Genomic DNA, 24,464 nt, shown 5'->3' with positions numbered 1-24,464 from the left:
GGACCCTGTGGGGAGAGCAGGCGCTTTGAGCAGCACCCAGCAGCTTCTCCCGGCCGGCTCTCCCCTCGATTGGCGGTGGGGGTGCACGGCTGGCTGTGCTCCCCCGGGCTGAACCGCCTGCCCTGGAGATGAACTTCCCTCCACCTGAACGTGGCGGTCTTTGGGCTCCCCCCCCCCCCAGGAACGGTGGGGGTCCTAGCCTCCTTCCTGGGAGCCTCTGCAGGTTGTGCCCAGGTGACATTTCCAGGCGGTGCCTGGCTGGCGTCTCCCCTTCCTTCTCCCGTCCGCCTTGAAAGGCCAATTAATGCCCTGCATCCGTGGAGCTGAAGCATGAAACTTCCCTGTTTGGCGAAGAATTATTGCGGAGCGAGACGGTTCTGGCTGTAAGAGCCCTCTTCCCCCAGGGAGAGGCTGAGATGTTCTTTGCAATTAAAATTTCTTTCAAACTCGGACCAAAGAAGATTGAAAAAAGAAATATTTTCGGTTGCAAAGACCTTTCCCAAACAGGGAGGCTGTGAGAGTTTTAACAAACACCTTTGCCAGCCGAATCGGCCAAAGGTTGGGGGAAACCATCAACTGCATGGCCATTAAAAAAATTTGGGTGGGGGGAAGGGAAGCCCTGCCCCTTGCAGGTGTGGCCTGCTAGTATTTGGGGGTGCGTGGAGTAGGCATCCTTTTCCATCCCCCCCCCCCACTTGGGTGTCTTCCAGCCCAACCGAGAAGAAAAGCTATGAAGAAGCTCTCCCACCGGGAAAGTAATTCCAAAAAGCCGGAAAGAGGAAGATGGCGATTTACTTCAAGGGCAGAAAAGATTACACTTTTAATAAGTATAATGGCTTTCTGCTCCCTTTATTATTAAAGCTGTGGAGTGTGGCTGGGATTATACAAGGGGTCTTTTGCTTCTGGGGCTGCCTGTGAATCTGGGCGGAGGGGGGTGAGCAGGGCAGGAGGGCGGAGCTGGCCTCTTGCAAGACCCTCCCTCCGTCTCCTGCCCTTCTGAGCCAAGGTGGCCGTCTGGCTGGTGAGGGGTGCATCCAGAAGGGGTGTGAATGGCCAGCCTGGAGCTGAACAGGCTGGATTTACCTGGGAGCCCCTTCAGGAGGGGGGGGCTGCACCCATCTTCTCCTGGAGGGAATGGTGGGCTGCCTGCCACACACAGCGACTTTAGCAAGGAGCAGGCAATGATCAATAGCCATAGCAGTTAGACTTATATGCCGCTTCCTAGGGCTTTCAGCCCTCTCTAAGCGGTTTACAGAGTCAGCATATTGCCCCCAACAACAATCCAGGTCCTCATTTTACCACCTCGGAAGGATGGAAGGCTGAGTCAACCTTTGAGCCGGTGAGATTTGAACTGCCGAACTGCAGTCAGCTGAAGTAGCCTGCAGTGCTGCATTTAACCACTGCGCCACCTCGGCTCAGAGAGGGGGCTGAAGCCACTTGTGGGAGCAAGAGCCCACCACCCCAGGCCCAGGAGGAATTGATCGGGATAGGGGCAGCTCTTAGGGGCCTGGAGGATTTGCAAGAGAAAGGAGGGGAACTGAGTGGGCAGCAGACACCCAGCTAGCCAAGGGCTCGGACGGCCCCTGGACCCCCCCCCCCCCCATTTCCCCAGGGGCTGCTTGGTTTGCAGCCTGACTCCTGTGTAGCTGATCCTGGAAAATGGAAACGCTACACTCTCTCTCTGCCCCTCCCTCCCCCCCAAAAGGAGAATTAAGCGGAATTGGATCTGGTTTAAAAGAGGCCGTTTTCTGCACTGGCAGAACCCAGGGGAGAAGTTTGAGGGGAACCCCACAGGCTGCTGGGCCCATCACAGGAACCACTGCCCCTCCGTGGCTGGCCCCGGTCAGGTGCCCGGCGGGTGGCCCGATCCTGCCTCAAGGCCCTCCAAGCCGTGCTGTGTCTGTGGGAGGATGGGGAGCTGGGAGCCCATCAAGGAAGGGAATCCCTCCGGGGGTGGGGGGGGCATGAGGGGCATGTGTTGCTTGTAGCTTTTCCCAGCCCAACTGAGTGGCATCCTGTGTGTGTGTGTGTGTGTGTGCCCTTCTCAGGCAGGGGCGGCCCATGTTGCTCTGCTCCGCCAGTGTGGTTTTGGTCTCCCATCCCCCTCCTGCTGAACAACCCCCTTTCCCTCTTCACCACGGCCCCCAGAAAGAGCCCCCCCCCATGGCCAGGGAGGCATGTGCTGTGCTGGGAGAGCTGCTGGCAGCCCCCCCCCCCCCCGCCGTTGCATTGGTAAAATGAAATAAATATCGACACGGACGGGATGCTCTTCAATTTGTCCTGATCACTGGGCTGCGGTGAGTTCTGACAGGGCAGAATGTAAAACATAAGCTCAGGATGTAATTTCTACTGTCAACATGATGTACAGTACGCTTCTGCCAAACACACACTGACAAAGCGTGGGGGGAGGGAGGGGGGAGGCACGTGCCGTTGCCACCAAGCCCCGGGAAAGGGGGGGGGCGGAGGAGGGTGGGCGCTGGGTCCAGCCCCCCCAACCGGCCAAAGGAGGCGGCTGAGGCTGGGGGGGGGGGCGCTTCCCCTTCAGGGAGGCGTCAGCGGCGCAAACAAAAGGCCACACTGGGGGGGGGGGGGAAATCCCCCAGGCAAGTTCTGGTTCCCACAGCAACCGTTGCCCAGGCCTGGCACGTGTAGGTGGGACACGTTTGCTGTTGTGTTCGGTGGGTGTGTGGCACGCATTCATTTGTTGCATCCAGATCGGTCTGCCTGGACCCTCCCCCCCCTCCCAAGAAAGGGGCCCCGCGGTGAAGCACTGTAGGTGGTCCGCTGACTACCCATAGCCTCCCAACCTCCAGGCAAGGCCCCCTAGAAGGGAGACTCCTGCAAGCGGCCTCAGGCCCAGCTGGGTCCCCTGAATTAGGAGGAAATGCCACCTGCCTCCCAACCCAACTGCCCTCCCTGCCAGCCCCAGAGAGGCAGAAGTGCAGGCAGGCACCTTCTGACCCCCCAGAGGGAGCTTCTGCTGCCTAGAAAACCCACCTTCCTTCTCCCAGGCGGTACAGGATGTGCCCCCTCCCCTGGCAAGCTAGCAGTCTGGGCAGCTGAAGAGCCAGCAACTGCCCCCCCCCCATGCAGAATGAGGTACCACTTCCCCAAAGTCAAGTGAACCCCCCCACCCTGCTCCATAATTGAGACCACATCTGGAGGCTTACACACGATGCCATCTGTGAAGGTGGCACCAGAAGCCGCCTTGAAACAGGGCCCCTCCAGGCCACTTTTGAAGGTGGGGGGGATGCCTCCCCAGGTCAGAGGAGTGACCTTGGTGGCAGCCCTCCCCCTTATTTATTGAGATGCCTGTCCACCGTCCGGACTGCACACACCGCTCCAGCGTCTTAGGCGGCTCCACCTAACGGGGCCTAAAACGGGCGGGCGGGGGGGGGGGGTGTCGCGGCTCAGCCTGTGCCGCATCGGCATTCTCTTCAAGTGCGGCCTTTGCTAAGCGGGGCTCAGGCCAGGCAGCGCAGCTCTGGTGTTGTCTGAGCCCAGGTCGAAACGTCGTCGAAGCGAGCCTCTTTCCGGCAGATGGAGAAGCCCCGCCGGGCAGAGAGCAGGGCTCCGGGGGTGGGGGTGTTAGAGGGGGGGGGTTGGTTCTGGGCCATCAGCTGCCTGCCAGGTTGGCTCCGGCTGAAGCTCTGCGTGGCTGAACTCGGGGAGCGGCGGTCCCTGCTGGGCGCCTTCTTGCCCCTTGGGGTGGGGGTCCCTTCGGTGGGGTCTGGACGGAGAGGACGAGCGGGGCAGCAGCCTGGCTGGGCCGGGCTCAGGGCGGAGCTTGGACTCGGCTGGAGAAGGGGGGCCGAGAGGCAGGGAAAGCGGGAGAGGGGTTCTTAAAGCCCGCGCTGGGTCCCGGAGGGAGCCGGCCGACCTCCCTCCCTCGCAAGGAGCGAACCAGCCCTTAACCGGCTTCTCGAACGCTGCCGGCGCTGCCAGGAGAGCCGAGCGAGGGAAGAAGCCTTCGAAGCCGGGCCGGCTCAGCCCTCTCGCCGCCTTCGGCCTGGAGAAGCAGCTGCGCCCAGCACGGCCTCCCAGGCGGGGAAGCGCCGGTGGCTCCCCCTGCATCGGCCCCGGCTCTCCCAGCCTGCCCCGGCCGCTCCCCCTTGGCAAGGCGCGTCCCACGGGCTGGCGGCCTCGGCGCTCCCGCCCCGCCCGTGGGCTCTGAGAGGCTGCGCCTGGGCCGGAATGAGCCGGCCGCGAGTTCCCCGGGAAAGCGGGCCCACTCAGGCAGGAGCCGAGAGGAAGCTCTCCGAAAGTCTCCCGCGGTCCTTGGGAGCTCAGGGGCCCCGGCGGCGCCGACCACGCACCGCGGAGGAGCGGCAGGCTGGCGGCTCAGCTGGAGGCTGAAGCGGGAGGGGGGCTCGTGGAGAGAAGGCTGGAGACAGCGGAGGGTCCCGGGAAAGCCCCGCCTGGCCCGTGAGTGGGAAGCTCCCCCGAAGCCGCAGCAGGGCGGCCCAGGGCAGGCCGACCGGCAGCGGAGGTGGGGCTGGGGGGGGGGGAGCCCTCCCCAGGCGGGGAACCTGTGCGAAGGGGGGGGGCGGGGCAGCCTCGTGGGCCTGGATTTCCCAGGCTGAACCCTTTTCCTCCCCCTTGGGTTGTAAATTGTAAAAATCTCCCGCCCTTCGCTCAAAGAAATTGTTATCTTTAAGTGCATATCAGGAAAGGAAGGAAATTTGTTTTTTTTGTGTGTTTTTGTTTTAAGAAGGATTGTTTTAAACTGCCCAGAAACCTCCCTCTTGCATCCCTGGGCAAGGCTGGTGGAGGACTGGCTCTGCTCTCCGGCACGTGGGGAGGGGGGGGGAGGGAGAGAAAGCTTTTCTCCTGGGCAAGGACACGGGGGGGGGGGGCTGCCACGGCCCTGCAGGGTGGGTCTCTGGGGGGGGGGGCTTTCCTGGCCCTCCCCCTCAGAAACAGGGCAGCTGCTGCTGCTGAACCTGAAGCAGCCACTGACTGACCTCTTGGCTGGGCACAGAAGCCAGGCTGGTCAGTTGCTCCCCCCCCCCTCCACCTCTGGGACTCTGGCAGGACTCATGTAATTGCTGAGCCCCCAGGGCCCCCTGCCCCTCCCCACCACCCCCAGCCGGCTCTAACTGGTAACAGAAGTTTTTGGGCGGAAGGCTCCATCCTATGAATGGCGGTGAGGGAGGAAGAGGAGGAAGGACAGGATGGCCCTAGGGAGGATCATGCCAACTTTCTGCATGGGTTAGAAAGCAGCATCTCCGCAGCCTGCCTGGCATGGGCAACAGGGCTCGAGTTGGGCATTTGCTGAGCAGCCGGCCGGAGCAGCCCCCAGCCCAGGAGCCGGTGGGGGAATAGGGCGCCCCTCTCGGGCTCTTGGCTACCTCCCCAGTGATGGGTGCTCTGTCTCTTCCAGGTGCCCGGAGGATGCCGGTGCCCGCTGCCCTCTTGACCCGAGGAGGACGGTGGCAGCTACTGCTGGGTGCGTAGGAGCCGCCTGGCCAGTGGAAGCCATGGAGCCTCAATGCCACCCCTGCCAGGAGCATCTGTAGCCAGGTCAAGTCTGCTGGGCGTGCCATGCCGTTGCTCTGATGGGGCTTTGTGCCCTCCAGCTGCGGCCGGAGCCAAGAGACTGGTGCACGCCTCTACAGCGCCTTCGAGGCCCCGCTGGGCTGGTTTGGGAGTAGCCGCCCGGGGGCCTGTTCCAGGGATCTTCTCGCCCAGAGGAAGAAGGGGCTCCACCTCTGCATCGGTCTGCCCCATTCGATGCCTCCTGTGATCCTCCTGCTCATCCCCCTGAGAAGTGAAGCTGCTCCAGACGGTTGCCGGCCCTGTCTCCCACGGATGACTGACCCACCGCACTGGCCGGTGGCTCCCCTTTGCCCCCCAAGGATGCCTGCGGGGCCCCTCCCTGCTGCCAGGACTCTGCAGTGATGGTGCCCCCACACCCCCCCCGGAAGAGGGCTCCTGCTGTTGCTGTTGTGCCTCCTCCTCGTTGGCCCAGACCGTCAGCCGGGGGCATCTGGGGCCCCCGGGCAGGGAGCACCTGGGGATGTCGGTCTGCCCGGCTCTGGGCGGGTGAAGCGTGGCTGGGTGTGGAACCAGTTCTTCGTGGTGGAGGAGTACACGGGCACAGAGCCACTGTACGTGGGGAAGGTAAAGGCCGCGGGGGAGAGGGAGAAAGCCCCTGTCCTGGACTCAGAGCCTCTGCAGGGGGGAGTGGGGAGGGGCGGGGGGGGGGGGGCAAGGCAGTTCTGCTCAAGGAAAGCTTTCCTGCGGGAGGATCTGGACTTGGCAGCTTCCGGAGGTATCTTAGCAACCGCCTCATTTGCTACAGAACCTCAAAGTTCTCCATCGGGCAGTTTGTCCCTGCAGCCCCCCAAAACAGCCCATCTGTACAGAAGGTGGGGGGCAGGCAGCAGAGCACAGGAAGCCCCCCCCCCTTCTGGCTGGACAGGAGTAGCCCCCCCACCCCCCGTCAGAATGCCCCCTGCCGGAGGGGGTCTCCTCCTCTGCCCCCTCCCACAAACGGGCTCGCCAGAGAGGCCTGATAACATTTTCATAAAATCTGGATATTGAGGCTAATCCTTTTTCTGTGAGGGAATTTCCCTGGAGGGCCCTGGAGGGCGGATGTGGATTTTTGTGTTTTTAAAATAGAATTATGGGGTCAGCATGAGTTACAAAGTTGTGCTTGTTGGACAGATCTATTTTAGATAGAGAAGGGGATTAAAGGGGGAAAAGCAGATTTAATTAAGTTGCTACCATTTAAAAGGAATTGATGAACTTGGGTTTTGTGAGTGGGAGAGAGCACCAAAGCGCCTTTCATTAAGGGCGGCTTTTATATCCTTCCTTTTCTCTCTCTTCATCCCTGGGTCCTTCTGTGTTTGCCAATCTGTTTAATCATCTCTCCGAAAGCGCTTCTCTGCTCAAATTTAATTTTGATTTAATTAGCAAGAGATAATTAATGGCCCGGCAGAATCCCAGGTAGCCGGCCCTTCCGAGGAGGGAGACGCTCCTTCGCTTGGCCGGAGGGATCAGGCCCCAAGGGCATCCCAGAGCAGAGGCGGCCTCCCTTCTTCTCCAGCTGTGCCAGCCTTTCTCAGTTGAGGAGGGGGGGCCGGGAGGTCGCTGGGCGGCCAGAGCTGGCACGGCCAGGGCCAGGCCGGTTGGCTAAGGGCAGGAGAGCAGGGCCCTCCTTGGGGCGGCTGGTAGCCATGACCAACTCTGCCCCCTCCCTAGTCAGGCCGGAACAAGGAGGGGGAGGAGGAGGATGCCCCCACCCTTTCAGCACCTGCTGCCACCTGAAATTCTGCCCAGAAGCAGCCTCCCTCCCAAGGGCCATGCAGATCGGCTGGGTTCAGGCAGTGGCCCTTTTGAGCCCATCATCCTCATCCTCATCATCTGGGACCCATTGGAGGTCCCCCCGGGGGCCCCCTTGAGTGGTTTTCATGTTCATGTGGGGGAAGGAGAAGCAGGTAGTCCTCAACTTATAGCCACAATTAGGGCCAGAATTTCGGCCGCTAATCTTTGTGGTTGTTAAGCAAGACTTCAGATAACCACATCGCTCGGCAATTGCAATCCCAGCGTTCCCCATTGGGGTCACTCTCTGAAAATTGCAGGTTGTTAAGTGAGTATCCACCCCCACCCCGAGCGATGCCAGTCTGGTCTTGCTCCTTCCCAACCTGGAGCCTCAGGAAGGATGCCCCCCCCTCCTGCCCCCTCCCTCCCTCCACTTCGGCCCTTGCGGGGCAGGAAGAAGCCCCCAAACTCTACAGGGTGACCAAGAGGGCTCATGTGGGGGGTGGGGGGGAGGTGGGGAATTGAAACATCAGGGGGGAGGGTTGCTAAGCACCCGAATTTTAATCACCTGACCCTGGAGGTGCCGCAGTGCCCATAACTTTGGCCACCCACCATAAGCCCCTTTTTAAAAGCACCATGGTAATTTGAAGCTGTCATTGAGAAAAATGGCCGTAACTCGAGGACCCCTGTGTCGGGGAGGAGGAGGAGGAGGAGGAGGAGGAGGAGGAGGAAGAGTTTGGTTTGGGTTTTCAGGGCTTTATAGGAAACCTGGAAGATGGCTGAGAAGGGGAGGGTCCAGGTCAGGAGGAGGCCCAGCCAGAGGAGGCCTTTCAGGGCTGGAGCAGAGTCAAATAGCAGAGTCGGAAGAGCCCTCGGAGGTCTTCTAGTCCAGCCCCTTGCTCAGCCAGGAGACCCTCCACCACCAAGAATGACAGAGGCCATGAGCCCCTGGGAGGCCTCATCCTCCTCCAGTCTTGGCCCCTTTCCAAGCCAGGGTTGCCTCTCGGACATGCCCAGCCTTCCCTGGAGAAGCCGTGCTTCTCGGCCTGCTGGGGGCCCCTTACGGCCCAGGGGAGTCATGGGGGTGGGTGGGAAGGAAGCCGGGAGACCTTTGGGGAGGCCCTCGTGGTGTTTTGTGCTTCCCAGGAGTCTTTTGACGAGCAGCCCAGCCCCGCCTCTTCCCTTGGCCTGCTCTGCAGGGCCTCCAGGGCCCCCTTGCCCTCTGGGAGGTCACTGCCAGGGCCTCCCTGACCCTCAGGTGCTGAATGCCCCTCCCCAAGGCATCTCGGAAGGTGACCCCCAGAGAGGCTCCTGCTCCCCCTTCCCACCTGCAGGAGGGGCTCCGTCAAGCACCCCACGGAGGCTCAGCTCCTCCCACAGGCTCTTGCAGCTGTGCTCTAACATCTGGCTCTCAAAGGGGCTACTGTGGCCAGATGGCCCTGGGGCCCCGGGTGCAAGGGGCCTTCTGGAGACTGGGCACGTCACGGCCGAGGTGGCTGTCCTCGCTCCTGCGTCCATCAGCCCCAAATGGGCCAAAACAGGTCAAGAGGGCGGCTGTAAGAATCCCGTCCACATTGCCAGGCCTCAGAAATGGGCCATGAGATCCCACATAAGCCCTGGACAAGTGGACACGCTGGACGTGTCACGTGATTCCATGTCAAAAGTGTGCAAGGCAGGCTGAGTCCACATTATCTTCAGCCGGGGGGGGGGGGTGTATTTCTGGCGTGATGCCACTCATCCTCTTGAGATTTCTGGGAGAAAAGTCCCTGCCGGAGTGGGGTCCCTCTTCTCAGAAGCCCAACTGGCCAAGTGGGGTTGGGGGTTGGGGGGCATCTTCCGCCCAAGAGCAGGGGGGGGGCCTTCTAGCGTCCTCCTGCCCTGCTTTCCCTCCAAAACTGACCCCACACGCGTCGGCCTTTGGGCAGAGAAGTGCAGTGGCTGCGTCTTCCCCTGGCGCTCATCCTGCCTTTTCCACCTGAGCTGTTGGAGCCAAAAACAGCCTCAGAATCCAGGATGGGAGCATCCTTGGAGGCCGTCGTTCTGCACGGTTGAAGAAGGCATCCCCAGTTGAGGGGCTTGCACATTGGAAGGCCACCAGGGAGGAAGAGGGGAGGACCACCCACCCCCTTGTCCTCTCATCAGGACATCCTCCTGCCATCCTGTCCCCTTGATGTGAGCTCTTGTCTCCGTGGAAGCCTCCCCAGAGAGTCCCTTCCGGGGCTCCCTCCCTGGGCCAGAAGCATTCCCCCTTCTTTCGGCCTTTCTCTGGCAGCTTCTCCTCTTCTCCACCTTCCCTGCTGGCGGATCCTGGGACCCTCCTTAAGGGGGGCAAACGGCAGCTGGACTAAGGAGCTCCAAATGGAGCCCAGGAAGGAAGTGGAGTGTTTGTTTCTTATGACTCAGAGAGCTTAGACGATGCCACCTCCCAAAATAGCCCCACTAATTCCCTTCCCCTCCATCTTGCATTTTCTGTGGTTGAAAGGGAGAAGGTTCCGGATGGAGGGATGAGCCTGGTCCCTTCGGAGGAAGTGCAGTCCAGGTGATGGGGCTGTGGGAGGCCCCTGGGTTCTGCCTCTGGACTCCCACTCCCCCCCCAGCCACCCCGGAGACCTCTGGCCAGTGAGCCCATCCAATGTCTAGCCAGAAAACAGCCCCCCCTCCCTTTCCCCAGGGCAGAAATCCCCCTGCTGCTCTGGACAAACTTCCCTTGAAGACCCCCTCTCCCCCATTCCCAAGGCAGGCTGCTCTGCTCACACAGCCAGGACATTCATCCTGATTGGGAGTTTGGATCTCCCTCCGTAAGCGTCCACCCGCTGCCCCCTCGGCCTTTGGGCATTGCAGAGAATGCAGCCCACCCCCTCCTCCTGGGAGCCTGCCAGCTGCCCTGCCTTCCCTCGCTTCCTCCCCTTTAAACTGCTCTTCCACCCCTGCAGCTCTTCTCTGCACTCCCCCCAGTTCCTCAGCATCCCTTTGCATTGCGGGGAGCACAGCTGGCCACAGTGTTTCAGGCGTGGACTCATCAGCGCAGTAGATGGTGGTGCTGTCGCTTCTTGTATTGCTGTCACCGTGCTGTCCTTGGCCCAGCCCAGGAGCGCATTGGCTCTTCTGCTCACATTTAATTTGTGTCGCCCAGATTCTTCTCACAGGAACTGTGGCTGAGCCCAGCCCCCACCCTGGAGCTTTTGCATCCATTTTTCCTGTCTAAGTGCAGGTATTTCTCATCCATGAACATGTTGCTGCCTAAGGGCCAGGGATAGAAGCCCCCTGAGGTCTTTTTCAACCTCCAGCACGTCTTCTGCAAACGCCAGCAAACACCCCACACCCCACCGCCGGCTTTGTGTGGCCCACAACTTCTCTTCAGTTCCCTCATCTCAGTCTTTGATGAAGGCCACTGTGGGGTCCAAGAAAGGAACCCTGAGGTGCCCTGCTACGCATCCCTCTTTCCATGTAGACCACTAATGTCTGAATGTTGTCCCCAGTCATTCAGCCAACTGCAAATCCAACTGGAAATGAAGCTGTCCATCCGTCACTGTTCCGGTTTATCAGGGAGACTCTAGTCTACTTTATCAAATGCCTCAATGAAGTCTAAGCACGGGGCTTCGTTTCCTTATTAGTCCACCAAGCAAGTCACACTCTCAAGTTAATTTCATTTACATTAATTTAAAGAAAAGAGTAAGATTTGTCTGCATGACCCGTGCTGGCGGATGTAGAAATCACCTCGTCCCTTTCTAAATGCCTGCAAACCAACTGCTTCATTACATTTCTAGGATTTTCCTGGGTGCTGATTGTCAAGCTGATCGGCCTTCCTTTTCCCGAGTCTGCTCCCCTCCCTTTTCTTGGAATATGGGGGCAAGACTGTCTCTTTCTGCTCCCTTCTTCCGTGCTTCTCTATGTAGCGTTCAGTCCCTTGCTCGGCAGGGATATCCAACAGATCTTACAACAGTCTGTGTGTCTGTCTGTGTGATCCATTTAGGAGAACTGAATCCATTCAGAGTCTCGATGGCCTCCGTTCCTCATTGTTCTGCAGGAAGAAGCTGCCACCCACCTCACTGGGAAGCCAGGGGGCTGCTTGGTGCAGGGGGTCTTAAGGGAATCCCACCTTGGGGATAAGGCATCAGCAGCAGCAATTCACTGCAATGGGTCAAAAGGGAAGGAGGGAACGGCTGTTTCGTGTGGGACCATGGTTGAAAGTCCATTGCCTGCCTTCTGAGGACTGTTGCCAGGAGGTCCTTCTCCCCCCCCCCCTCTTTGTGTGTGTGTGTGTGTGTGTGTGTTGGGCTGAGCTTCCTCTGCAGATTCCAGCAGCGGGAGGTCCTGTTTGACCGACTTTGGCCGGTGGGTGGGCAGGCATTTGGCCTAAGGCAGACCTCTCCCTGCTTCGAGGGCTTCTTTCCCCTCCCCACCAAGGTAGATAGAAGCGTCAACTGTCCCCAGCGAGACAAATGGAGCAAGGGGCTCATGAAAGTGGCCGCCGGGCATAAATCTTGGCTGCTGCAGCCGCTTCAGACTCTGGAACGGCTCTTGGGAAGAAGACAGAGAGCCCATAAACAGCCTCGTATTTCATTAGCCAATTAATGGGAGACTCGCAGTTTTGGCAACTTTGCTGATTCTCAGCAAAAATGGTGGGCAGGAAATGGGGGCGAAGCCTTTCCGGAAGCAGGTCCCACTAGGGACCCTCCCGGTTAAGGCCCCATGCAAGGTGCCCATCGCCTCCCAGATGGTTCAGGAGGTCAAAGGGGGTTCACCTTTGCCTGGCTTTTCTTTCTGGCACGCACTCTGTGTGTGTGTGTGTGGGAGAGAGAGAGAGAGCGTGGAGGGGAGGGACAAGGAGATGGTAGGTGCTGCAATCTGGGGCAGGAGGATGCTTGGGGTAGCCCTGGGGCAACAGTCCCTGATGCTGGGGGCCAACAGCATTACCCTCTGACACCCCCCCTTGCCTCTCCAGTGCAGAAGCCCCAGGCCTGGAGGGAGCCCAGAGTGCAGGGTCCGGTCCCTGGGCCCCCTGCCCACCGGGAGAGAGACAACACGAGGGAGGTTTTCTGGTCCCCGAGGAAGGAGAGGCCTCCATCCAGGGCTGCTGACCGGGTGGCATTGGGGAGGAGGGTGTGGGAACTCGGAACACCACAGTCCCTAAGGATGGGCCTGATTAGGATTAGGACAGGATCCCATTTCCCGAAGGACATTGGTGGGTTAGACCCCGTTCATATGAGCCTCACAGAGGAACCAGGGTCTCAAGGACACGTCCTCAGCAGCCAGGTTCGGGTTCATGAAGGGACAGTGGCCAGGAGCTGCTCTCCATGGCCACAAAAGCGAGGACTGGGAATAATTGAGACAAGTTGCCGCAGCCCCTTAGAGTGAGCTTAACTGCCCCGAGGGTGAGATTCAGAAGCGTCTCCCTGGGAAGGTTGTGGAAGAGGCTGGCAGCCACCCATTGCGCCTGGGCTTGGCCGAGGTGGGCCTAGCACTTAATAAGAGCTCTTATGCCGCTTCGTAGTGGCTTATGGCCCTCCCTAGGGATGCTTGTGGCCTTCTCCACCTCCGTGACCTGACAAAAGTGCGAACGTCATAAGCGCGCCGACAACACCGCAGCGCTAAAACCGCGATGTCAAAAGTGCGCCGACAACAGCGCCCCGACAGAAGCGTGATTTAATTTAAGGTAAGATTTACGGTTAGGGTTAGGGTTAGGGTTAGGTTTAGGGTTAGGGTTAGGGTTAGGTTTAGGGTTACGTTACAGCGCGCTTCTGTCGGCGTGCTTTTGTTGGCGCGCTTTAGGGCTAATTCATCGCTCATTCGTCACGCGGTTTTGTCACCACGCTTTAGACACCGCGGTTTAGTCAGGTGCGCTTTTGTTGTGCGCGCATTTGTGGTGGAACCCTCCACCTCTGTGGCTCCGGCTGAAGAAGGCTTGAGGAAGGACCTTTCTTGGCCAGGATTCCCCCTTCGGACTTTCCTGGCTGCCCTGGGAGAAACGGGGGAAGGAAAGGAGCTCTTTGGGGGCCGATGCCTACAAAAGAAGGCCTTGCCCCCCCCACCCACTGGGGGAGGCAGAATGCCCCCAAGCAGGAGGTCCCCCTCCCCTCCCCTGTCCTTTCCGAGGAGGGGGCAGCGCTGAGCCTGCAGTGAACAAACGCCAGCAGCTGCAGCCCCCTCGGGATGGGCCTTGGGCTCGGTGAGGGTCCCCTGGGAATGGAAAGGAGGACAGGCGAAGCGCTCGTCTGGCTGCGGGAGAAGCCAGGGGAGGCTCTGCAGGCAGGAGGATGGGGGCAGCAGCCTGGAACACGGGAGAGAAGGGCGTCAGAAGGAGCCGATTGGAAGACAGTTGGAGGAGCGGAGTGGCAGGGAGGCAGCCGGGCAGAGAGGACGGGCTGCGTTCCAGGGAGTGTGTGTGTGTGTGTGTGTGTGAAGGACAGGATCCAACCCAGGATTGATAGGAACAGGAACGGGGAATCTCTCCTTCAGCTTCCAGGGCCAGAGCAGAGGCTGGTGTGTTGCTGGCCCTTCCGCCTGACCTCTGACCAGCAAGGCTTCAGTTGGTTCCTTCAGGGCCTTAGGGGGCCTCTGGGTGGGCAGAGGGGCAGAGGGGGGGGGGCGCCCAGGCTGCTTCAGTCTGGCATGGAGGTGGAGGAGGGGCCAGTCAGTGCTGCCTTGAAAGCCACAGGCTCATCCCCACCATCGTCTGAAGTCAGCAGGACAAATCCTGGCAGGCTAAGCTTTCATTACTTTTTATGCAAGCATCCTCCTTAGTGGACGGTGGAAAGGTTGTGAGTGCAGAATGTCTTGGTCTCTGCAGCTTCAATCCAGATAGAGCTGGAAGGGACCTTGGAGGTCTTCTAGTCCAACCCCTGCTTAAGATTCTATGCCATTTCAGACAGGCGGCTGTCGAGTCTCTTCTTGAAAACCTCCAGTGTTGGAGCTCCCACGACCTCTGGAGGAAACTTCTGTCCCACTGATTGTTCTCCGTCAGGAAATTCCTCCTTAAATCCAGGTGGCTTCTCTCCTTGATGAGTTTCCATCCCTCGCTTCTTCCCCTGCCTTCAGGGGCTCCGGGTTGGCCCCCTCGTCTCTCTGACAGCTGCTCAGATACGGGAAGACTGCTGTCACGTCACCCACAGGCCTCCTCTTCTCTATCCTGCAAGCGTTCTTCCTACGTTTTCCTCTCCAGGCTTCTCATCACCTTCGTTTCTCTGCGCTTTTTCCAAAGTCTCAACATCTTTATTTTTGTAATGTGGTGACCAAAACTGGACGGAGGATTCCAGGTGTGGAATGAAACCTTACTGAGGTTTTATGGAGCAGAACTTCGCCTGATGTTGATCCTATACCTCTGTTTATACAACCAGGGATTGGATCAGCTTTTTTTTGGCTGCCGAGCTCCACTGCTGACTCATACTTAAGTGATTGTCCACAGGGGCCCCAGGGGCCCCCTCACAGTCCCTGCTTTAGATTCCACGTAGTCTGTACTGGTACATTTGGCAGCCCCTGCCTAAGTGTAAAACCTTCGTTTTCTCTACATTAAATTTTATTTCGTTGGAGTGGGCCCATTGTTCAAGCCTGGGATCCTGTCTTTGTCTTTCTGGGGCTATTCCTGCCAAGTGGGCGTCATCTGCAAATTTGACGGGTTCCCCTTCTGTTCCCTCGTCTGAGTCATTTATGAAGATGTAGAAGAGTCCTGGGCCCAGGAGGGAGCTTTGTGGCACCCCATTGCTTGCTCCCCTCCGTGTAGACGAAGCCCCTTTAACCTCATCAACCATTCACAAACTACTTCATGGCCTTCAGAGCAGCAAGTGAATCATGTGGGCTGGAGGGCATAAAAAGGAGAAACCCAGCGGCTGGCTCAGAAACATCTGCGGAAAAAGCCCATCCGATTCTGAATGGGTCACAGAAGGATTATCCCGCATTTCATGAAGGACTCGGGTGTAGTGAGGCTGGTCCACACCGCCTCTGTGGGCCCGTGGCACGACAAAACCGCGCCCGTCAAAATCGCGGTGATAAAATCGCGGCGCTAAAGCCGCGACGTCATCACCGCACATCATCACCGCCGTGACAACAGCGCGGCAACAGAAGGGCGCTTTAAAACGGCGCCGCAGCAGAAAGCCGATTTCAATTAAGGTAAGGGTTAGGATTAGGTTTAGGGGTTTGTTTTAGGTTTAGGGTTAGGATTAGGTTTAGGGTTAGCGTTAGGGTTAGGTTTAGGTTAGGTTTAGGGTACTGAGTGCTTGGGAATGCGCGGATTTGCCCTCCGTGATTATGTCATCGCGGTAGGGTCGCGTTTTTCCTTAGCGCTTCGAATGGCGCGAATTAGTCTTCGCGCTTATGTCTCCGCGGATAAGGGCTTCGCGGATTTGTGGTGGAAGCCTGTGGGCCTCTGTAGGGTGAGAGGACAGCAGTCAGATTCAACCCCTTCCCCCCTCCCCAAGGTTTTATTTCCCCCTGAAATCCGGTTTGGGTTGAGGTAGAGAAATAGGCAGAGATTAGATATAAACGGTGCTCCTGGTTATAAAAAACGGACTGGACACGGCGAGAGGAAACTTCACCGAGACAAATGCAGTTTTCTTCCTTCAGGAATCAGAGGCAGCTGGTTGGAGGCGGAAAAAGTAATTGCTCAGGTGCTGAGTGTGAGTGAGGGAGAAGAGCTTTGTGGGGCAGGAAAGAGGAATCCTGTTCTAGGCTGAAATCCCAGAGGCTGAGTGGCCAAATCACAAGACGGGATCTGCCACTTGAGGCCAGATCGGGCCCCAAGGGAAGGCCACACATGGAAGTTGGAGCCGGGTGGGAGAAGGGCGGCCGGGGTGATCAGGCACCAGACGATGCTGCTGAAGGAGCTCCAGAGGGCCCCAATCACAGGGCTTGGTTACCAAGGCCGACTCCGGTTGGCTTCGAGGGGAGCCCCCCGGCCTCCAGGAGCCTTTCCAGCTCCAGGGCCTCAGCAACTCCCCACCATTCTCGGGTTGCCTCTTGCTGGTTCAACGGCCCGGCCGAGCCATTCCCTGGCTGAGGGGCTTCCCGAGAGGAAGCCGGCAGTCTGATGCCCGGGGGCTGCTTTGCAGGGTTGGGGGGGGGGGGGTCTGAGGGTGCCCCTTGTCTGAAGGGAAAACCCAAATCCCATTTCTGCCACAGGGGCCGATCTGGGATGGTTCCCCAGAGGTCGCCATCCGTGTGAGCTTCGCCAGGGGGGGCTGCTTAGATGTTCCCCCGGGAGCCCCTGGCCCCAGTCGACGAGGAGGGCACAGCAGCCCACAGGTGCCCTTCATGCAGAGCAGCCCTTCAGAGGCCTTGTGCCCCTCCCCAGGGCCGCTCGGGCGTGCTTGGCAGGAGGCCAGGAGTGGCCCCTGGGGGGTTCTTGTCAGAGGGGAGCCCCCGGCAGGCCCCTCCCCACTGAACAGCAGCCCCGCAGGAGAGGGCTGGGAGGGCCAGTGTGGAGCCTCCCAAGTGGCTTCTTCCCGCAGCGTAAATGCAACCAGGCACTGGGAAGCCTAGATTTGCCCCTGGAGGCCGGGAAGGAGGTGGCCTCTCGAGTGCCCCAGCAGGCCTCCCCAAGAGAGGGTGGGCAGGGCGAGGGGATTTCTCTCCAGCTGCAAGAGAAGGGAGACCCCAAGAAGAAGGCCAGTTGTGCCTGCCCAAGGAGACCAGGAGAGGGAGGGTCTCCAGGGCCCTCAAGGTTTCCACTTCCTGCCCACCCACCCCCTCTTTTAAGCATTAGGTGGCCAGGGAACCCCGATGGCCGGGCCAACGATGCTGGACGAGGGCTGGGAGGGGCTTGTGTGTGCCCCATCTTCTCCCAGGCTGCGAAGGGGGCAGGCACTGTAGCCCCCCCTCCCCCCCACGGCCGGGTCCCCATCGTCCCTGCGTGCCCTGCGCCTGACCTGCGCCTGTCTCCCCCCAGATTCACTCAGACTCCGATGAGGGCGATGGCTCCATCAAGTACACCATCTCTGGGGAGGGGGCCGGCACCATCTTCCTGATCGATGAGCTGACGGGGGACATTCATGCCACGGAGCGCCTCGATCGCGAGCGGAAAACCTTCTACACGCTGCGGGCTCAGGCGCGGGACCGCCAGACCGACCAGCTGCTGGAGCCCGAGTCGGAATTTGTCATCAAGGTGCAGGACATCAACGACAGCGAGCCCCGGTTCCTGGGGGGGCCCTACATCGGGAGCGTGGCGGAGCTGTCCCCCATCGGTGAGTCACAGCGGTGCCCGGCCGGTTCTGCAGCCTCCCCTCAAGCGCCAGGGCCACGGGAGCCCCCGCCTGCCCGCCAAGCGGTCTCCTGGCACCCCCGCTGGCTGACCGTCTCTGGCTCCCAGCGCTCCCGAGAGAGAGAAAGAGAGAGGCCCTGTCCCGCCTGCACCCCAAACAGGAAGGGAGGTGGCTTGGGAGGCCCGGGGAGGGGAAGGGAGGGGGAGTGCCTGCAGAGATCTGGAGTGCCCAGGGGGCACCATGCTCTCTTCAGCCTCTTTGCCCCCAGCACAGCAGGCGAACCATGCTGGGTTTCTCAGGCCTTGCACCTGCCCCCCGTGGGTCCCTGTTTGAGGGGGACCCATTTCTTTAGAACTGGGAGTGCAAAGGAGGGTTTAAGCCTGAACCCCCCAAGGGCCGGAAACGAAATGAGGCTCCGGGAAACGGCACAACGGGCCAGTTTTTCTCTCTAGCCCCACAGCCCCCACCTAGAGTTGCGTCTTTTGGGGGTGGCCGAGTCCTTTGCAAGGAGCAGCGTATGGGTGGAAAGGAAGGCGGGGGAGGGGGCTTGCAAGGGGGAGCAAGAGAAGAGGTCCTGCTCCCTCCCCCCTCAGGTCCCCAGCGGGTGCCCCCCCCCTTGCAAGTTAGGGGTGGGCATACTTATTGCACAGTTCTGGACAATGAGCCCCCCCCCAATTGCTGGTGTGCCAGGAGTGGTGTGACCTTGGTTCAGGGCTTCCCTTGCGCACCTGCGCAGCCCCTGCCTGGACCCAGAGGGAGGGAGCCCGGTTGAGCCCTGCCAGGCTCTGGGCACAGGCGCCAGGAAGGGCAGCCGTTGAGAAGCAGCCCAGGCGCTTGGTGGGGGGGGCTCCCGTCTGACAGTCCCTGAATGCTGACAGTTAGTCAATCCCTCCATCTCGCATGCCAGGACTTTGCCCGGCTGAAGCCTTCGATCTGCTCTCTGTCTCCCTGGGACTGTTTATACATCGGCTCCTGTGGGCTTCTGTAAAGACACGTTTCTTGCTGTTCTGCTGCCTCCTTGGGAAGGGACCGCTGGGCATCCCTGGGGCTCAGCCCCCTGCCCCAGATCCTTTCAGCACAGCTCCTCAGCCCCAGAGTTCCCCTGCCCCCTTCTGGGCGGGGCAGGCAGGGGGGCAGCGTGAGGCAGCCTCTGGGACTCTGAGGGATGGGGGGGGCTTTCAGGTGGTCTCGGGGGAGACGTTCTTCTTTGAAAGGGCCCCCCAGGGGTCCTAGGAAGCGGCGGCTGTGCCAGCTGGGAGACGGTGGGCAGGGCAGGAGCGAGCGTGCTTTGCCAACGAAGGGGCTCCTGCGAAGGGAGCGGCTGCTGTGCCCGGCGGCCTCGGAGGGACTCGGGAAGCGCCAAGGTGAGCTTGCAGCGCTGGTGGGCGGCTCTGGCCTTCCTGCCGCTTCCGTGCCTTTCTTTGTCTTGCTGACGGCAGCAGCAGCAACGTGAGCCCAAGCGCCTCTCCTTCTGACGCCTCTCCCTTCAGCAGCCTCTTTCGAGCAAGGCACGGCCACGGGGGAGGTGGCCACGCCCGCGGGTGGAGGGGCTTAGCAGCAGCAGCGCCCCTCACCCACCAGGCAGCTAGATCCCCCCCCCCTGAGCATCTTCCTCGGCTTCCCATGTGGGCATCAGGGCGGGGAGGAGGCTCAGCGGTCTGGTGAGGGCTGCTGCCCCTCCCCTTGGAGAAGCCAGACCAGGGTTTGCAGGGAGCAGAATCCGGGGTGCAGTGAAGGAGCCCCGAATGGAGCAGGTTGAACCCCCACTCCCGACAGAAATTCACTCCACCGTCCAGCCACCCTCCGGTGAGGAGCTCTTGCCGGCAGCTTCTCAGGCGGGGGGGGGGGAACACAGGGACGCCGACAAGGGGCCGAATAACAGAGCAGGCGGCAGAGATGGGACCCACCTTTCACGCCCCTGTTGCAGGTCCACCTCATGTTACTCACAGCTTTGAGCAGTACAGGAGTTGTGTCTCCCCGGATTCTTCCCATTGGCCAGCTGACCCTGCCCGGCTCCTTGAGCCCCTCCCCAGGAGCGACTCTCCCCCGCCCTGCAGGCAGCTCTCCTGGGAACCCACTCCAGCTTCTCTGCGCCCCCTGAAAGTGGGGTGGTCCATTGGTACCCCTGGATCCTTCTCACACACTGTGCCACGAAGCCCGGGCCCAATCCTGCACAGGCCAGGTGGTTTCTCGTACCCAGAGGCCTCCCCAGGGGACCCTGCCCTCTTTTAAGAGGATTTGGGGTCTCTGCTCTGGGTGGGCAGCTTGTTCCTTTTTACTCCCGTCCTCCTTCCTAAGTGGGCAGGTGGTCTTCCCCCCCCCCCCGTCAGCCTCCTCTGCAGCCCCTCCTCTTCTCCAGGCGAAAGAGGCCCCTTCCCACTCCCCAGCATCCCTGCCCCATTGGTCGGAAGGGCCAGGGGGACAGATCAAAGACCAACAGCTTAAGGGGGGCGGCTGATGGGCCTCCATCCCTTCGCCCCCATTCCAAGGGGAGCTTTCGCCAGAGGAGCCGGTGGGCTTGCACGGGGGGGTGGGGGGTGGGGGATGGGGTGCAGCCAGGCCCTTCACCTCCTTCGGCTTCCTGCAGGGACTTCGGTGCTGACCGTCCTGGCCTCTGATGCGGATGATCCCAGCTATGGGAGCAGCGCCCGGGTGGCCTACAGCGTCCTGGAGGGGGAGCAGCACTTCACTGTGGACAGCAAGACCGGTAAGGGCCAGCGGGGCAGCCCGGAGGGAAGGCAGGCAGGCAGGCAGGCAGGGAGGGAGGGAGGGAGGGAGGGCTTCCCTAGCCGGACCCAGGCCGTGTGTGGCTGCGCACGGGTGGTTCCGATCCCTGGCCAGCTCTGCAGCCCCCTCAGGAGAGCAGCCAGGCCGGTTCTGGTTCTGAGAATCCTCTGGAGCAGTTCCCCCCCCCCCCCCGAACCTCTTCCATGGGGAGGGGGCTACGTGAAGCGGGGCAGCCTCCCCCCTCCTCAGTTTTTCAGAGATGGCTGGTTAGCATCAGGCCTTTGATTAAAGGTAACACTTTAAATTAAGGATTGCTTTATAAATGCTCTATTAATATTTAATGAACGAACAGTGGAAGCCGCTCCATCCTTTAATAACTCCTAATAAAGCTGCTGTGGAATCTGTCTGGGATGAGTCGGAGCGGCTGAGGTCACCGTCAGCAGCCGGGATTGAAGGCCGGGGGGGCTGCCCAGGCCGCTGGGGGGAGGGAAGGTCTCCCGCAACCTCTGCCAGCCAGTTCTGAGAAGCTCTGCCACCCCTGAAGGGGCAGAGGCTCTGGGCAGGTTGTGGCCTTTCTCACCCGGGCAGTAGGAAGCCTGTGGGTGCAGCTGGAGGGGGTCCCTGGGGTCAGGCATGGCCAGGCTGGGAGTTTCTGCTGGCTGCTCAGTGGATGGGAGGCCAAGGGGAGAGTGCGGAGGCTGCTAGCTTGTTGAAGACCTCCCCCCCCCCCCCCGCTTTTCCAAGGTGAGGAGGAGGAGCTGCTTCTCCTACCTGCAGGCCCCCCCCCGTGTCCGTGTCCTTTCGTTTGCCCAGCAGCCAAGCGGTGGGCTGTGCCTGAGCGAGCAGCCCGCCCCCCCGCCCCCGGTTCCAGTGCTGAAGGCTTCTCCCGCCATGCACCGGGCAGAGCCTTCCTGGGCCTGGAGCTCACAGTTTAATTGCCCGGATCGGCAGCTTAACTCGCGCAGCCATCGTGATCATTAATGCTGTAAGAGGAGCCATAAAATCCGGCACATTCGTTTTTTGTAATATATGGTAATGAGGGCTGTTTGTGTTTCCTTTTTGACTTTGGCCTGGTTCCTCTTCTCCTGCACATCCAGGGGGCCCCAGGAGGACCTCGGCCACACGGGGGGCCCATGGCCAGCAGAGGGGCAGCAACGCCCTCGCGCAAGTGCAGGAGGCGGGGTGCCCGCTTGGGAGGGCACGGGCAGCAATCTGAACAGTGCCCCTCCCCATCGCCTGCCCCGCGGCCAGAGAGCTTCCTGCCAGGGCCGGCGGGAAAGGCCTGGGGAAGGGGGCTGGAGGAGAAGAGGCGGAGGAGCCTGCAGCCGCACCGTGGGCGGGGCCACAGGAAGGGAGGGACCCTCCCTAGCTTCTTGGGCTGTAAAGGAGATGGGAGGATGACCATACTTTTGAATTGGCAAGATTCTGTTCACGTGAAATAAGGCAGAATCCCCTCATCTGACATCAGTCTTGCTAGTCTGAAAGTCCGGGGGGCCCCCTGTCACCTTCACCACTCCAGAATTCAGGGGGGGGGCTTTTGGAGCCCCCTGACCCTCCCACAGTCCAGCTGCAGGCCACACCATCTCTTCTTCCACCTCCCTCCCCTCGGCTGCCTTTCTTGGCCAGGGCTCCCGGCCAGGCCCAGCAGGTGGGCCTCTCTGACTGGGGGGGGGGGCACACCCACCAGGGTGGGGGAGGAGACCTGGTGGGGGAGGCCCATGAACACCTGCCGTGGGTCAGCTGCGGCAGGGGCACCAGGGTGAAGTGGTTGTGCCAGGTGGCCACAGCCAATTGCCCCAGAGCCTTTCTGAAGGGCCCCCGGAAGGAGCCACGCAAGCGGTGGGGGCCACTCGTGGCTCCTGTTGTCTTGAAAGGGAGGGGGGAGGAGGCCACCTCTAGACAGCCTCCAACCCCCCCCACGCCCCCCCTTGCAAGTTCCCAATTCCTAAGTTGGAGGCCATTCTCTAGTGACCGCTTTGGCTGAAGTCTCAGGCCGGCCCAGATGCAAAGAGGGGAGGGGGTGGCCCCACCCCTGTCTGGCCCCAGAAGACCCTCGGACCAGGCGGCTTCTGCTAGGGGTCTCCAGTGGGGGAGAGAGGAGAGGAGACACTGGCTGCTCATCTCCGGCAGTCTCCGTCTGGGTCACGTAGCTGCCTTCACCCGCTGGGCTCCTGGCTCAGACAGCCCGGGGCAAGGCTCTCAGCTGCAGGTGGAGGAGACCCCGCGGCTGCTCCTGGGCCTTCCTCAGCCCAGCGACACGAAAGCTGGGCAGCGCTAATGGTCTCTGCTTCAGGCATCCCTCCCTCCCTCCCTCCCTTCCTCTTGCAAGACTCCCAGGATCACCAGTTGTAGCAGAGGCTGCTCTCCCGCTTCTCCTCCTCCTCCTCCTCCTCCTCCACATCTCGCTTAATTTAAACTCTCCCGCGCACCCAGAAGCAGGGGGCTTTGAGGCGGCTGAGATTCCTCTCCGCTGTGGCTGCTGGGGAGGCGAGCAGGCCAGCGTCCCCCCCTCCCTCCGCCTCCAGGCCTCCCTTCTCCTTTTGAGGGAGCAGCCAGGGCCGTCCGGCTTGGTGGCAGCTGCAGAAGACCCCGGGAGGGTCCAACGGGGCCGTCTCTACCTCTGGGCATTTCATTTGTGCTTTATGCTTTTATTTATTATTGTATTTAGAGTTGTTTTATTCCTGTCACGGATGTTTTAGCCCCTGTGTGCTCTACCTGGGGCTCCGGGAGCATCCTTGCATTGCAGTGGTGGGGAAATACGTTTAATCAAGGGGGGAACCGATGGAAGGAAGGCAGCCCTGGGTGCAGAACGGCCCGTCCGACGGTGCCCCGTGGCCGGGATAGGAGGAAAGGCCAGGTGGGAGTGGGAGGCAGCCGCAGGGCCTGCTGGGGTCCGCCTGGGGGGCTTCCTGTGCCCTGGGGACCACCCCACCCACTTTGCCTGCCCCTCTCCTGGGTCCCCTGGCCAGGCTCAGACAGAGGTGGCCAGGGTGCCCTTTGGCCCTCTTGGGCAGAGCGTGGAAGCCCCGCTGGGCCTCTCTGGCCGTGGCGTCCATGCTGAGGACCCTCCCTCCGGCTCATCTGTGAGTCTCCTTTCCTGGGGAAAAGGAGTTTTGGCACATCTCCCGCCATCCATCGGCTTGCTCCCTTCGCACATCTTTAACCCTTTCTGACCCAGGGTTAGCTGAGTTCCAGTTTCCACCTATCGCTTTATTGATTCCTTTTCTTTAAGTCCGTGTCCTTCGCTGGGATCTCTGAGCTCCAGGCCCGTGACCTCCAACAGCCCCCTCCCCCAATTCCAGCCAAACTGGCTCTGCCCAAAGCCTCCTCTCCTTTAGCCGGCAGCCTTCTGCCCTATTTTGTCTGTCCCTTCCCAAGTCTTCCTCCGCAGGTGGCCCGTCTGGGGCTCACCGACTCCGTCTGCCTAGGGATCCACCTACCCTGCCTGGTGGTTGTGACCGTATAAAGTTTCCTCTAATGGAAACTCCAACGGTTTCTTTATTTTTTATTGTTCTCTGCGATTCTCTACGGGGGACGTCAGACTCAGGAGACCATCTGGTGAGAATTAAGGAAGGTTTCTTTAAGGAGCAGCTCTCTGTGATAGAAACGCGGAGGAGATCCTGGCGAGGGAGGAAACAAATGGGAGCTATGGGTCTCCAAAGGCAAAGGCAGAGGGAGAGGTGAAAGGGTGGGACTTTTCAAGAGACGAAGGAACGGGGGAAATTAAAAAAAAACTCCGCTCCCTTCAATCTGACTAATTTACGTTCACTTGCTAATAAGATGGATGAAATGCTCCTTTTAAACGGATGCAGTTCTGATTTTTGCAACGCATCTGCCCCGTGCTTTATTGAATCCTGGCTAAATGAAGAGATTGATAACAACAGCAGGCATGTACAGTACCAGGGTTTCAGACACCAAAAAGAAATTGCACACCAAACCATCAGTAATGCCTTTAGCAACTCATCCCTGTTACAGACCCCTCCCAGACATAAATTGTTTCATCTCCTACCCTCAAAACGACGCTATACATGGAACACCAGAACAACTAGACACAAGGACAGTTTTCCCCCAACGCCATCTCTCTGCTAAAGAAAGAATTCCCTCCCCACTGTCCAACCATTCCCCAAGGCTCCATTGCTATCACTCTTCCCATCGTTCCTATCCCCCATCTGCTCCCACCTAAGACCGCGGGACTGTGACTCTCTCGCCTGCATCCTTACGATTGGTGTTGATATGGTTCCCTAATGGCTTATTTGTACCCTTTGACTCTCATTAAGT

General features: G+C 60.1%; 1 protein-coding gene across 1 annotated transcript in view; it reads left to right on the top strand.

Moving 5' to 3' along the window:
• Positions 1-3,817: 3,817 nt before the first annotated feature.
• The window catches only part of CDH22 (cadherin 22), a 46,162-nt gene continuing 25,515 nt past the window's right edge, over positions 3,818-24,464 (top strand). Inside the window, exons 1-4 of the mRNA XM_032217915.1 lie at positions 3,818-4,425; positions 5,384-6,110; positions 17,147-17,441; positions 20,047-20,166. Of these exons, the coding sequence (XP_032073806.1) occupies positions 5,901-6,110; positions 17,147-17,441; positions 20,047-20,166 (625 nt within the window). The 5' untranslated portion in view covers positions 3,818-4,425; positions 5,384-5,900. The remainder of the gene's footprint in view (positions 4,426-5,383; positions 6,111-17,146; positions 17,442-20,046; positions 20,167-24,464) is intronic.

Source organism: Thamnophis elegans, chromosome 5 (assembly GCF_009769535.1).
Source record: "Thamnophis elegans isolate rThaEle1 chromosome 5, rThaEle1.pri, whole genome shotgun sequence".
Lineage (NCBI taxonomy): Eukaryota > Metazoa > Chordata > Lepidosauria > Squamata > Colubridae > Thamnophis > Thamnophis elegans.
Note: the sequence above shows the minus strand (reverse complement) of the source record. Positions and strands in the feature narration are given on the sequence as shown.